At 36.5% G+C, this 16,025-nt stretch overlaps 1 protein-coding gene across 2 annotated transcripts; it reads right to left on the bottom strand.

Annotated features, from left to right (window-relative positions):
* Positions 1 to 610: 610 nt before the first annotated feature.
* LOC135092878 (E3 ubiquitin-protein ligase PPP1R11-like) lies at positions 611 to 14,392 on the bottom strand. Of its 2 annotated transcripts, none has more exons than XM_063991636.1 (4): positions 13,607 to 14,380; positions 10,910 to 11,018; positions 10,183 to 10,335; positions 611 to 9,571 (listed from the first exon to the last, which is right to left on the bottom strand). In XM_063991636.1, the coding sequence occupies exons 1-4, from the start codon at positions 13,691 to 13,693 to the stop codon at positions 9,552 to 9,554; spliced, it is 369 nt and encodes a 122-aa protein (XP_063847706.1). In that variant the 5' UTR covers positions 13,694 to 14,380; the 3' UTR covers positions 611 to 9,551. The 2 variants fall into 2 exon arrangements, with proteins under 2 accessions (XP_063847706.1, XP_063847708.1); XM_063991638.1 differs by lacking the exon at positions 611 to 9,571 and adding an exon at positions 9,579 to 9,799 and having other exon boundaries at positions 13,607 to 14,392.
* Between the last annotated feature and the right edge of the window lie 1,633 nt (positions 14,393 to 16,025).

The raw sequence follows: 16,025 nt of genomic DNA, 5'->3' as shown, positions 1-16,025 counted from the left end.
AAGCTATTTACTTTATGGGGTGTATGTCACTCTTTGTTAAACAGGATAAAGGAGTGTTGATTTCTCCCGCAACTGGCCAGAGAGATAGCCACTGTGTGTACTGGTAGGCTCTGTGGACTCCCTGGCTGTGAGGTCCCTATAAATGTATTTTCTGTGCAGAAATGAATGTTTTACTTAATGTGCTGTGTTATTTGCCTCCCTCTGTGTGTGTGTGTGTGTGTGTGTGTGTGTGTGTGTGTGCATGTGATGGAGAATGATTGGTGCAAGGTTAGTGATATTTACAAATTTTTTTTACTTGTTTGGTTTTGTTCTTTTTGTTTGTTTTGCTTGTTATTGATATTGTTCACTTTTTCTTATTGATGTGGTTTTGTTCTCTGGTGTTTCTTATTGGTGCCTTTTCCCATTGTTTTTTACTTGTATTTTCCTACTAATAATGTAAAATATTGTTAATTTGTCACTAGAACTATAAAAGCACCCTTAAAAACCTGTATAACTTCAACTAGAGCCTTTTAAATGTAGTGAAGGTGTGGTGCAGAAGTGTTGCAGAATATAGTCCTTGGTCAGCCCTTCTCTTCACCTGTGTGGATGTATAGGGGTAAGAAAGAGTTGGTAAGGTATGTAGTAAGTTTTATTATTATTATTATTATTATTATTATTATTATTATTATTATTATTATTATTATTATTATTATTATATTTTTCATAGGTCAACATCTGATTGTTCTTCTTACAGTATGAACACTCAGGTTTGCTTTTATTATCTCTTTGGTACTGGAAAGAAACAATACTAACATGTCTTCTGGTAATGGAACTGTTTGGCACACAGTTTTGATTCACCATCAACACATTACAGATAGCTTTGCAGCAGGATGAGAGCATATATTTACATTTCTTTAAGCTCCCCCCTCAGGATAACAACTCCAAAGGAACAACAACACACTTCAAACTCCACATCTAAGGGCACAGTTTGGGGCATAAAAAAGTGTAACTATACATTCTCATGTCACTACGAAAGACATGTTATTGAGGAGACTATAGGTCAGAACAAAAAAACAGGATGAGCTATCTACATGGCGCATTGCTGATAATGTTAGGCAATCATGGGAATCAAACCAAGGGAATGGAAAGCAAGACATGACACAGAGTGGCTGGAAACAAAGTGAAAGGATGTGAACTTCTGAAGTGGCTGTGTGTGATTCAATGACAACTAGTATAAATCAAAGGAACTTAAGGATCAGAAAGTAAGGCAAAATAGCATTGATAAAAAACAAATGGAATGATGTAAAGTTTTGAAATGGTGGTGTGTGATTCAATGAATAATAATATAAATCAAAGAAATTTAACCAAAGGATCAGAAAGCGAGATGAAATAGCAGTGATGAAAGCCAAGTGGAACAATGTGAATTTTTTAAAATGGTTGTGTGATTCAGTTAATGGCCAATAATATAAAACGGGAACTTAATCATTGGATCAGAAAACAAGACACGAAATAGACCTGATGGAAATGTAGTGAAAAAAAAATCTCCAATGGTTGTGTGTGATTCAGTAATTGCTGATAATATTAATCACACAAACTTAAACAAAAAATGCAGAAACCAAGAAGTGAAATACAGTTATTGGACTCAAAGTGCAGACAGGACTTTAATTTCTGAAAGGTTTGTGATTCAGTAAATGCCAATATTATAAATCACACAAAGTGAATCAAGGATTCACAAATTAAGAAGTGAAATAGTAAGAAAAAAAGAATATGAAATGGTTGTGTGTATTTGTGATTTGGTAAATGCCAATAATAATAATAAAAATCATGGAAAGTTAACCAAGGACATTGAAATCAAGAAGTAAAATACAGTTAATGAACACAAAATAGGGAAAAAAAAAAAAAAAAAAAAAAAATTTGAAATGATTCTACATATTTGTGATCTGGTAAAAGTCAATAACATTAGTCATGAGAATTAAACCAAGGAAAGAAAATAAGAAATATGAAATACAACTGTAAAAGAGAGAGAGAGAGAGAGAGAGAGAGAGAGAGAGAGAGAGAGAGAGAGAGAGAGAGAGAGAGAGAGAGAGATGGTAAAGAGATGGTAAAGAGATGTAAACCAAAACATGGAACATGGCAAACACAACAAATAACACACATCTCTGAAACTGCCAGTGAACATTTGAAATTCAGCAACACATTACAGGATAAGGAAAACAACAACATCCCTAGGAATACAGAATAACAAACAAACTGGGAAAAAAAATCAACTACCACACGACACCAAAACGACGATATGTATAGACAGAAAATACTCGAGAAATGAACACAGGTGGGCGAACAAACGAACGAACAAATGCACTACAATGTATGCACGTATGTACCGATAATGACAACAACACTAACCTTGCGTGGAATCCGAATGGCTGCTCAGTGCAATTAATTAAACCTATGTACATGATATGCTCTTTGTTTCCCGCCCTGCCACAGAGACTCGGACATTCTACGTCAATGTTGGACACCAAACACGAGGAGCAAATGAACATAAACAAACCACAGTCACGAAGAAGCTGGTAGTGATAGGGAGGTGGTGATCTGGGTTGAGTAGAGGCCTTGTTGTGCTATCAGTGGGTGAGTGTGGGGGCTGAGTATTGTTTATTTGTAGTTTTGTATTGCTGAACTGACTTGAGTAAGGATGGTGTTTTAGCTCAGCACACCTACACAAGTTTCTCAGCAGCTGGAGTTTCATATCATTGAATTGATTCAAGCAAGGGTGGTGCTTTACTTCCTAACATCTATATAAGTTTCTAAGGAGCTGGAATTTCATATCATAGAATTGATTCAAGCAAAGATGGTGTTTTAGCTCAGCACATCTACACGAGCTGGACTTTTGTATTAGTGAACTGACCGTAGCAGGATGGTGTTTCAGTCTACATCTACAAAAATTTCTAAGCAGCTGTAATTCTGTATTACAGAGTTGCCTATAGCAAAAAATGGTGTTTTAGTTCAGCACATCTACATAAGCTTCTAAGCAGCTGGAATTTTGTATCATTGAATTAACTCAGTGTTTCAGTTCCACAAATCTACATAAGTTTCTCAGCCTTCTCCATTCTTATACTGAATCTCCACACTCACCTACTGATCATATGACAAATTCTGTAGATTCCACACTAATGTACACTGTTTCATCTTCTACCTCAACTATAACTCCTCTGAGCAGATTGCCTTAAAAAACCTGAATCCTGGAGTAAGTTTGAGGCAAGACTTAAACACAGGAGTGTGGTGTGTCACTCGGCCGATGTCCACAGATATGCAGGGTTAGTGTGTAGTAGTGTGGAGCAGCACAGAGACATGGTGCAGCCTAGAGAACACAGAGTTTACCACAGCACTACAGCGGTGTATCTCTAATCTGTGTTCTTAAATGATTTCTGCTCTTGTAGGACTGTTCTTAAAGGCCACAGATGATTGGCCAGGTTCTCATGGCTGCTTTTTAACTTACACTGGCGTACATTAAGCAAACAGAAGAAATGAGAAAACCTGTTCATCTCCCACTGGAAACATGGAAGTAGCCTTGAGAACCCCAACAACATCCACTAGAGCCTGTTAAGAGTAGCATACAAGGTACCAAAACATTTAAGAATACAAACCTTCACATGAGCTGGAGTAATAGGAATATACAAGCAATTCACACATACTTGCTACACAACTATGCTTTATTCTGTTCTTTAGAACCGAAAAATGTGAACGCTCATAATGAAAAGACACAGTGATGATGCTCCTTGTAAAATATACTGGAAGATCTAGCCAGCGAACAGTGAAAACAAACCATGGAACCAGCACTTCACTTGACTTCGTTCCACATGGTAACTCTGATCTTATGAGTGGTTCCTTTCAACATAAAAGAGTGCATAGTGAATGGATTTCGTCTCCCAGCTATGTAATTTAATGAGTTGTAACAAATTATTATGCAGTCTTACCTAGCAGACATTTCTGGAGGTGTCCCCTTAACCCTGGCCATGAAACTATCGCCAAGCACTGTGTTTCGGATTTAGTCAATGTACAGCTTCCCATCACCAACAGTAGAGGAAGTAACAAGTGTTTTCTTTATTACACTTTGCCTTGTTTACCTGACATGACTTCATAGTGTATTCTGAAATGCTTTACACTCTCACCAGGAATGTTTTCAAAGCCACAGAGATGATTAGTTGGATTCTTTCTCATGGGCATTTTGTTTCCTAATGTTAGCACAGACATCCTTGAATATCACAATAACATCCACTACAACATGCCAAAATTAATCAAGATAAGATATTGAAACATTTGAGAATACAGACCTCTGTGGCATCACTAACTGGACAACTGTGCTATAGACTGTTCAAATAATGAGGATAAATTTGCATTGAGAAGTAACTCACTCTGTCAGTCAGCCTCTGTCCCCTTTCACTTCATTGGCTGTTGATGTAAGGAAGTATATCACTGAGATGTACCTTTAATCACATTTTGTTTTGGTTATATGTACTAATGGTAGTGTTTACATTATCTATGAATATCAGTAATATGTAGGAATTACTAAGCATGGCAGTCATGTTTTGTTTTGGTTATAAATATGTCTTTCCTGGTGGTGTTTACCCTAGATATGAGTAATGTATAGGAATTGTAAATCATAGATGTTTAGACAATTTTGACAGTTGAGGGAAGTAACATTGGGTGTTGACATCAAGAAGTACTTATATCAGTAAGACCTACAGTCATGCTTGTTTTTAGTTGTGAATATGGACTGATGGTGTTTACATTATAAATATTAATTACATACAGAAATTACTGATCACGGTAGTAATATATATTGTCAATAGTAATTATATTGGGTGTTGATGTTAGGAATCATATTGAGGCATTTTTTTGTTTACATATATCTAAATTATGTTACCCTTAGACACTACTTTCGCATAAAAGAGAAGAAGAATAAAAAAAATCAACAACCGAATGGATGAAAGGTGGTGGAGAAAGTCCAGAAAGAAGAAATGACTTTTTGATACAAATTTATCCTCATTATCTATACTGCCTATACGTAACTCTGTCCACTGTATACCCAAGCACACCCACCAGCACACTTCACACCACCACACATCGGGGTGTCAAAAAAAAAAAAAAAAAAAAAAAAAAAAAAAAAAAAAAAAAAAAAAAAAAAGGGTGGGAGGGAAAGATATAATTTGCATACATAATTTGTGCTGTTTAGTTTCAAAGGAGAATAGTTTTAATGGTTCAGTTTCAAAGGAGAATAGTTTTAATGGTGACTCATCCCAAGGAATGTGACTGGCTGGTATGCACATGCTTCAGAGTACACTGCTGCATTCACTTGTATTTTATTTTCCTATTCATTTGAGAAGTTTTACTTTTCCTATTTTTTTTATTTATTTATTTTTTTTATGAGGAAGATGAAGTTGTTTGTCCAAATATGCTTATGCTCCAGCAAACACTGTCATATTCACTTGCCTTTTTGTTCTCATTCATTCAAGAAGTTTTGTTTTTCCTATTTTTTTTAACCTTTTTTTATCAGAAAGAAGTTGTTTATCTAAACATCTTTTTTTTATACTATGTTTTTCTTTTTTAAACAAGGAAGATGAAGTTGTTTTACCTAAATACCTCTTGTTTATACTATTTTTTTCCCTTTTTTATGAGGAAGATACATTATTTATCTAAATATCACTTGTTTATACTATTTTTTCTTCTTTTTAATGAGGAAGATGAAGTGGTTTACCTATATATTATTTTCTGCCCTTCTTTCAGCTCCAATATCACAGCATCAGTTTAATATCACTCAGGGCATCACAAGATTACAACAAGTGTATGATGACAGACACAACAGTGAAGGGATTGAAAACCAAATCAAAGCCATCTCCACTCTCTCACTACAGTCACATCCATGCACTTCACGGACAGACTGGTGAGCTAGTGGAGTGTAGGGAGTGTCAGGAGCAGTGGTTGGCTTAGGATAGACTGGCAGAGTACTGGTCCATATTCTGAAACACTACTCTCTTACCACAACTATTTTCAAAGGCCACAGAGATGATTAGCCAGGTTCTCAAGAATGTTTCTCCTGTTAATAGTATAGAAATCTTGCTAATGTGGCACTAGAACCATAAAAAATACCCTTAAAGACTTGTGTAACTTCACTATGATTGTTTTCAAAGACCACAGAGATGATCAGCCAGGTTCTCAAGAGTGTTTCTCCTGTTATTAGTGTAGAAATCTTGTTAATCTGTCACTAGAACCATAAAAATTATCCTTAAAGACTCATGTAATTTCACCATGAATATTTTCAAGGGTAACAAAGATGATTAGCCAGGTTTTCAAGAGTGTTCCTCCTATTAATAGAGTTGAAATCTTGTTAATCTGCCACTAGAACCATAAAAACATCCTTGAAAACCTGTGTAGCTTCAACCAGAGGCTTTTGAATGTAGTGGAGGTGCGGTACTGAAGTGTTTCAGAATATGGTCCATGCGATAAATGCTTCCTTTGACAAACTGCAGTTCCTTCACCACATGTTTTCTTGGTCTCTTGAAGTGTTTGTTTCTCTCTCTCTCTCTCTCTCTCTCTCTCTCTCTCTCTCTCTCTCTCTCTCTCTCTCTCTCTCTCTCTCTTTCTCTCTTGTAATTTTATCTGTTCAACACATCCTCATTCTTTTTCTCCCTCTCTCTTTCTTAGCAGTGTTATAATTTTAACTTCTTCAACTTGTACCACATTTTATTTTCCATTTATTGCTTTTATTCAAGAATATAAACTGAGGCTGTTACTTAAATATAATTGTTACATTTGTTTCATTGCTTTTTAATTGATGAGACTTTTCCAAAGTTTTAGACTCACTGCACTTTTATTTTCCCATTTATAACTCAAAGCTCACAGAAATCTTTGCTGATACACACAAATTTATTATATTTTCACTTCATCACTCATGCAAGAAAATAAACTGAAGAGAGTATTGTGTAAAACAAAGATTCATGAAAGTTATGGGCCTTTTACATAAATAAACATTCACTATATCTTCATCACTTATACAAGAGGCTTAATTATATTTAGAAAGACAATTTCCATCTTATCACTCAATTGAGACTAAACTTAAAAACCTATTATACAAAAAGAGATTAATCAGGTTTCCACTATATTAATAACTTAAAAAGCTTTCAAATAAAAAAGACGTTAGATTTTCATCTCATTACTTAATTCCAGCTTAAACCAGAATCTTATGGCATTTAAAAAATCACTAGATTTCCATTTCATCACTTAATTAAGACCAAAGTGGCTTTTATGTAAACAAAGACTCACTTAAGTAAACTGAGATTATTACATTAAAAGAAAAAAAAAGGCCACATTTCCATTTCATAATTCATTCGAGACTAAAGTTATGAGTTTTTATAAAAAGGAAAAGAAAAAGAATGAAAATTTTAGGGCTCACATTTTCACTTCACCATCCACCAAAGATACAACATAAACAAACTCGCTACCATGCAAACTCGTCAAATTTTGAAAGCTCGTCAAGAACAGTCCTTCAGGGAACAATTTACGTAGCTGCCTGTACATGTCCAAAGCTTAGCCATTACCTTATAATACTGGAACTCTCTCTCTCTCTCTCTCTCTCTCTCTCTCTCTCTCTCTCTCTCTCTCTCTCTCTCTCTCTCTCTCCTTCCCTTTCTCTCTCACACACTTCCCCATACTTCCACCACTCAGTTATCCTTAAACATCCAAACTGAATTATTACCTTTACAATACAATAATTGGAACCTCTCTCTCTCTCTCTCTCTCTCTCTCTCTCTCTCTCTCTCTCTCTCTCTCTCTCTCTCTCTCTCTCTCTCTCTCTCTCTCACTTTCTTCTCCACAACAGTACAATACTGGAGCCACACATGTTCTCTCTCTCTCTCTCTCTCTCTCTCTCTCTCTCTCTCTCTCTCTCTCTCTCTCTCTCTCTCTCTCTCTCTCTCTCTCTCTCTCTCTCTCTCTCTCACTTTCTTCTCCACAACAGTACAATACTGGAGCCACACATGCTCTCTCTCTCTCTCTCTCTCTCTCCAGCACTCACTCAAACACTTGTATTTATGCTCAGTAACATGACACACAACTGTAAACTCTTTATCAAAAATATCCTCTCATTATAATACAGAAATACGTACTCTCACTCCCCCATTACTCTGAAAGTTGTGTAACACCCCATAACACGTCTGTAACACTCCGTAACACCCACCACTATGTGTATCTACATTAATAAATGGCTTGCATGCAGGTTGTGTATTTCTTTGCTTTGCACAGAGAAGCCAGGAGTCAAATGCCATAAACTCGCATTTATGTTTTGTTTATTTCAGTTTTATTTAGTCTATCTGATATTTTAGTTTTCTGTGTTTGAAATGGTTACTTTTTTTCCCTAGACTCGTATATATTTTACTTTGTTTACTGTATCCAATATTTTTGCTTTTTCTGTTTGGAACTGATTTTTTTTTTTTTCATAGATTCATGTTTTTTTTTTTACTTTGTTTCTGTTTTGTTTAGTCTGTTCAATATTTCAGTTATTTAGAGTTTGAAATGGTTGCTTTTTTTTCCTTTCTAAACGAAGTTTGATATGATCTGCTTGTCTATTTTAAACCAATTTCTATAATCCTTTTTTTTCATCCACTTGAGAAGTTTTGTTTAATTTTCATGATATTTTCCTTTAAGGAATATGAAGTAATGTTTCATTTTGTTTATTCACTATAAGTTCTTAACTTAAGTATTTTCAATTTACTTGTTTTTTTTTTTCCTTTCACTATGCATTCTTATTTTTTTTTAAGAATCATAAGTTTTGCTTTTCTTATTTCTTTTTATTTTTTTATTTTGCAATAAATTTTCGATCTTGCATTACATTTTCAGTTCATAAGGTAATTTTAATTTCATTGATATACTTTCTGAATCTTTAAGTCTTCTTATTTTGTTTTCTTTTGAACATGAAGTCTTCTTTCTTTTTTTTCTTTCTTCACAGACAAGATTTCAATTTCACACAAACTTCTTAGTTCATAGACAAGTTCTCAATTTCACCCAAACTTTTTATTTCATAAATGTTTTAACTTTATTAACTTTTCTTATGATGCATTCTAAATTTTTCATGTTTTTGAGGAATATAAAGTTTCCTTTTTTCCATTAATAAGTTTGAAATTGCAAGTCTTCATCTCACCACAAGCCACATATCAGACATCCATGAGTGTCATCTGTCCTCCACCAAGCCAGGCGACACATCCTCCACTGACAAGACCAGAGCGTCTGTCTGTCTGTCACCACCACGCAGACTCCATCCATCCACCAGGAAAAGCAACTTGACACTGACCATTCCGAGTCATACCATACACAATACAACTCAATAACAATAAATAAAAAAGAGGCAATCATGTAAGTTAAATCAAACGTAAAACTAAAACAATCACGAGCAACAAGAAGTGGTGTGTTCCAGCTTTGTTTCCTTCCTTCTCTTCCCTCCACTCCACATGGCAGACTGATACCTAATACCTGATCAGACAGATACAGTCACTTTCGGAACCTTATTAAGTAGTACTCCTTCACTTCTCCTTGCTGGCACCTGGAGAAAGAGAGAGAGATGTGTGGGGGGGGAAAACATGTAGTGAATTTGGGATCTCAGCATCTTATTTTTTTTTCCTTCCAATGACTTCAACTGTTTTAAACCCTTGCAGTCCAGATAACCTCTTGGAACTTATTAATCCTCTGACTGCCACTTGATACACCTTTCCCTAATTACCAATCAGTGAGACACCTTTACTTGTTCTACAGCCTCATCCAATTTTTTGATCTGGAAACAAATTGCAAAATGTATTCTTTTTCATTGCTAACTTTCTTGTATACACTTAAAAAGATTTAATGCACTGCTTCTGGCGATGCTAACTGTTTCCTGTTGCAGTGAAAGGTCAGAGTTACATAAAACTAGAGACTTTTCAGACAAATATTTTACAAGTTAACTTAATGATTTCGGGTTCATTTTCTATTTCCTGAGCTACAAAAGTTATTAATATATTCTAGTACAAAAATGTCTGAAAAATGCTAAGGGATTATGGGGAAAAAATGGGTAGCACTGAAAGATTTAAACACTTTTACCTTCACATCACAATCTGAAAAACTCAATCCTGTCAAAACACAAACAAGTGAAGTAAAGTAAGCGAGCAATCACAGTCTTACCTCCACTCTCACTTTGGCTATTGGGAAGAGGCTGTCCGCTCTTCTTCTTCTTCTTCTTTTTCTCCACATGGCCTGAGCAATGTTCACACTCGTCCTCATCTGTCTCTGAGCTGCTCACGTCAATCTCGTGTGGCTTGATGTACACACAGCAGCCTGGGGTATTAAGTTAGGTCAGTGATGAAATGTAACTTACTAACAGATTCATAAAGGAAAATAATAGAGAAAAGGGTATTAGGTTAGGTTAGTATTGAAACATGACATCAGATTCATAAAGTGAGTAACAGAGAAGTATAGTGCTAGGTTAGGTTAGTATTTAGACAATATTAAATTTATAAAACAAATAATAGAGAAGGGATATGGTATTAGGTTAGATTAGGTTAGGTTAAGATTAAAACATAGCATCAGAATCATAAAGCGGGTAATAGAGAAAGGGTATGGTATTAAGTTAGCTTAATATTGGAAGATAACAATCAGAATCATTAAGTAATATAGAAATACAAGAATCAGAGAAAAATAATGAAACTTCTACCCATAACATCACATAACAGGAATACAACTTAACATCAAATTCATAAAGCAAACAACACAAGAATACACAAAATTCCACACATTACACACCCACATAACAAGAATACAGGAGTTTATGAAAGATTCCACATCAAAATCATAAATCACATCAAGCATAAACATAACAAGGTTTGGAGAGAGATCAGCTTGGCACACTCACACTTTGATTTCTTCTTCCCAAGGTGTTCGTTGTCAACCGTATCATTGGTCCAGCTGACTTTCTTGGTCCTCGGCTTGTGTAGCTTGAGACGGACCACTCCACTTGACACCTGAGAGAGAGAGAGAGAGAGAGAGAGAGAGAGAGAGAGAGAGAGAGAGAGAGAGAGAGAGAGAGAGAGAGAGAGAGAGAGAGAGAGAGAGAGAGAGAGAGAGAGAGAGAGAGAGAGAGAGAGAGAGAGAGAGAGAGAGAGAGAGAGAGAGAGAGAGAGAGAGAGAGAGAGAGAGAGAGAGAGAGAGAGAGAGAGAGAGAGAGAGAGAGAGAGAGAGAGAGAGAGAGAGAGAGAGAGAGAGAGAGAGAGAGAGAGAGAGAGAGAGAGAGAGAGAGAGAGAGAGAGAGAGAGAGAGAGAGATTCATTAGAAAGACACAGCTTAACTATTTCACTGCGATATCCAACAACTCACAGCACCAAAAGCAATAAAATGAACAGTACAATGTTTGGAGGTAGCTATGAAACAAGAAGAGATGTCTCAGAGTGGTTAGTAACTGAGAAAAGATGTACCAAATAGTAGTGAAAGGGTTAAGATACAGGAAATGGCAGGATATAACAAGGGTACACAAGAAACGTATGCTAGAAAAGTAGGAACCACTCCACTCGAGAAAGAGAGAGAGAGAGAGAGAGAGAGAGAGAGAGAGAGAGAGAGAGAGAGAGAGAGGAGAGAGAGAGAGAGAGGAAGAGAGAGAGAGAGAGAGAGAGAGAGAGAGAGAGAAGAGAGAGAGAGAGAGAGAGAGAGAGAGAGAGAGAGAGAGTTAAACTATACTCGTATATGTATGCCACTCTCACTTTAAGGGACAAACTAGGATAAGACCTACACGGGCTTAAAGAAAACACAGAACTTAAGGACCAAACTCACTACTTCTAAGAATGGGATTTTTAACTTTAACTGTGTTGTTGGAGGGACCTTATGTAACCATCCTTGTTACTGTGTGTGTGTGTGTGTGTGTGTGTGACCTTCAAGTGTGTCTGTACCCTTTTTATCTCACTAGGTCATCTGGTCATAGATGTCTGGTTGATAAGAAGGCATGTAGTAGTAGTAGTAGTAGTAGTAGTAGTAGTAGTAGTAGTAGTAGTAGTAGTAGCAGTAGTCTCTCTCTCTCTCTCTCTCTCTCTCTCTCTCTCTCTCTCTCTCTCAGAAACAGGGAGTTGCTGAGAGAGAGAGAGAGAGAGAGAGAGAGAGAGAGAGAGAGAGAGAGAGAGAGAGAGAGAGAGAGAGAGAGAGAGAGAGAGAGAGAGAGAGAGAGAGAGAGAGTATAATAATAATAATAATAAAACTTATTATTATTATTACTATTATTATTATTATTATTATTATTATTATTATTGTTTATTGTGTGTGTGTGTGTGTGTGTGTGTGTGTGTGTGTGTGTGTGTGTGTGTGTGTGTGTGTGTGTGTGTGTGTGTGTGTGTGTGTGTGTGCCCTTTTAAAATTTTGTTTGCTGTTTGTCACTATCTAGCAAATCTTCTTATATTATGTCAGTTGTACATCATTATCCAGCAAATGATTTCTTCACTGCTAATGGCACACTTTCTAATCATTCTTCACATCAACAGGAAGTTTTAAAAGATCAGACATTTTTGTGCTGTGATAGATGGAAATAGGTAGGCATGTTTTATACAGGGACTGCAACATGTAGGCCTGATAGCTTCCTACACCAACCCTTGTATTCCGATGTTCTCCATGACAAGACGGAAAATATAAAACATGTGAGTGTGGTATGTTAACTGAATAATGTTCATAGCTGCACACTCAACCTAACTGCATGACAGACTACTAGGGTAATTGTTACAAGGATAACCCACGGAAGTTTCCAGAGTGTAATACTAATACTGCTAGCATCATTACTGGAAGCATATTTGGACAAGGCAAACAAGGGATGAATATAGAGAGAGCAATGTAATTGGGATTGTTATCACACACACACACACACACACACACATTGATAGAAATTATATGACATTATGAACTTGCAGTTTTTACACCATCTTACAAAACTGCTTTAAGATTTACCTCCAAAACCAGTGTTTCCCAAACTTTTTCAGTATGTGATCCCTTTCAGTAATACCAAACCTATGATCCCCACCTTTATAGTCTTCTAAAAATGCACTAATTTTCAATGATGCATATACATTTAAAAGATTAATCACTGCAGAAAGCAATACAAAAAAAATATTAATATTTATCATTCTTTAGTAACAATAACTGGAAATTAAGCTGAATGTACATACAGTTGGAGCCTCCATGACCCCTGATAAAGGCTCATGTCCCGCAGTTTAGGAACCACTGTCCAAAACAGTTAATTGAGAACATGGACAGGTACATGAATTAGCCAGACACTTAGAGAAGCAAAACCTGAGAGAGAAGGGCAAGGAGGTATGTTAATTAAAGAGTACAGATAGAAAGATGAAAAGGTAGGTTAATTAAGATTTCTCACCAGATAAACAGGTAGAGAGGAAATATTAAAAAGAATATTATATTACCTGTCCTTTTGGGTCTTGACTCATAGCTAAAGACAGGTAGAAAGATGAGAATAGGAAAAAAAAAGAACAGCACACTTTATTACCTTTCCTTCTGGGCTTAGAGTCATAACTAGAGACACAGAAAGACGAGAACAGGGAAAAAATAAAACACACTACATTACCTGTTCTTCTGGGCCAAGAGTCATGGCTTCAGGTTCGACAACAGTAGTGGCAGAGCCTGAAGGAGCAGAGGGGAGCGAGGTAGCCATGGTGAAAATCTTAGAACACTTTTCTTCTTCCTCTCCCTTCGTCAGTAGCAACACCCGCCCGTGGCCAGAAAATCACTCCTATTTTTACTGATTTTGCCACTCAGAGGCTTAAAAATGCAGCTGCGGCGATGTGTGTGCGTAGTGGAGGTTGTGGCTGTGGTGTGCGGGGAGTGTGTGGTGTTTGATGTGAGTAGTGGGTTAAAATACTGCCCCGTCAAGATCCGAGTAGAGTCGTGTCAAGGTAAACAAAAGTCAGCTGATCGGTGATGCTCGCGCTCTCTTCTGGGGAGAGGGAGGCTTTGTAATAATAATAACGTGTGTTTCAGTATGTTTATCTGTGAACTTTGAGGTTATAATAGTGGTTTATGAGCTATTAGGGATTTTTTGAGGGGGAGGTTTATAGGGGAGTTTTTGAGTCTGTAAGAGTGTTTTTGGAGTTTCTAGGAGTTTTAGTTTCTATGGATGTTTTAGAGCTTGGAGGAGCCGGCATGACGTTACGAAAGTGAAAATAGTGGTCAGCTGTCTCCCCCTAATCACCCCCCCCTCAAAACATTACCAGATGAGCATTGAAAGTACAGAGAAACGCTGGTGTACTGATCCTCATTTCCTGTTTTCTGCTGTTGCTTCTAGGCCACCCACCACGGCTGGTATTCACTAACGTTCCCAACTTAACCTTTTCTCTGTAAACAAATGGTTCTCTTTTAATACTCTCTAACTTTTTAGACACTATTTTTGAGCTCTTAAATATTTCTGCCACATAAAAAAAAAAAAAATAAATAAATAAATAAACTTCTATTTCCCCTCTTCCCTCTCCTGCATCTCATTGCAAACAGTTTTTACCGTGTTATTACGGATAAGGAAGGACAATCATAACAAAAGGCTTAAGAAGTTCCTACGAACGAAGTCTAATTCAATAAAGAGTTACGAATTTCTTGCGTCCCTGAGAAATTCGTATCTCTGGTTAGGGTGATCCATTAAACATTTACGAACTTCTTAGGTTGCTTCAGGATCCCATAAGTTTCGTAACCCGGATCTATGAGCCTCTTTTCTCTACTACACAGATTCACTCAGACTAAACTGGGTATTGCAAACATCACAGGCAAGGGCGTCCTTATTGTTGACTATTTCACATACAGCAAGCGTCATGGGACAAAATGGTAAGTAGAAGGAAAAAAAAAAAAAAAAAAAAAAAAAAAAAAATATATATATATATATATATATATATATATATATATATATATATATATATATATATATATATATATATATATATATATATATATATATATATATATATAACACCACCCAAATAACAATAATCCCGTTTTTTTTTTTTGTATAGCCTAGGCCCTAAAGGAACGGTCATGAAATTTTGTTGCGCAAATAAAAATTTTTGTATGCTTTTGCAATTAATTAAACTTTGGAACAAGAAAATTAAATGAAACTGTAATCTGCATGTTGCTTAATTAGATGCTGATTTATGGAGATGAAGGAAAAGCACGGAGTAAAATCCATTAGTTTAAAAGGCAACTGTAAAATAACCACATTCCCGGTTTCTGCTGGGCCAGTCACATGAAAATCTAAATCATAAAATATTGTAGATTAAGAGGAAATATGCCAGAACTGATAATATTATGTATTTTGAGAGAAATTCTTTGTTAATATTTAGATCCAAAAATTATTAATAGACAATGTTAAAATCCGGGAGTACGTGAGACCATTGGCAAAAATGTTCAAGAATAATTTGTGAATGTAGAAATGGTCTAGAATATTAAGGATATTGCAAAATAATGACTTGTAGTTATGCGGAGGAACTCGTTCTAGATTTTATGCGGTACTATATTGTTACACCAGGGGTATGGGTGCGGGTGGCAGCACTGTTGGAGGTGGCAGCTCTGGGAGAGGCTTATCAAGGATCTTGCTGTGTGATCCGTCAACCAGAAACAGCCCGGAGAACACACACACACACACACACATAGTAATAGGGAAGGATCTGAGATCCTTCCCTATTATCAGGCTGCCCGTGTCCTTCGCTTTTATCAGGTCCCTTGGCTCTTATAAGGGTGCTTTCCACACGGCGGGTTGCTGGGGCTGCCAAGTGTCGCCCTCAGAATGGGAGCGAATACGAATACGAATACGAGAGAAAAGTGGGGTGAAGCGAGGTAAGAGTGGGGATAGAAGAAGGATATAGTGAGAAATATTGAAGTATAGTAATAGGTAACAGTGTGTGGGCAGTCCACGTTGCTATTGTTTTCTCAGAATGGGAGAATAGCTTAGTTATCGCTAAATATACAGAGCTAGTGGCAACTCTACGGGTGGAAACAGATGCCAG

This window comes from Scylla paramamosain, chromosome 41, assembly GCF_035594125.1.
Source record: "Scylla paramamosain isolate STU-SP2022 chromosome 41, ASM3559412v1, whole genome shotgun sequence".
Taxonomy (NCBI): domain Eukaryota; kingdom Metazoa; phylum Arthropoda; class Malacostraca; order Decapoda; family Portunidae; genus Scylla; species Scylla paramamosain.
This window is presented reverse-complemented; position numbering and strand designations above follow the sequence as displayed.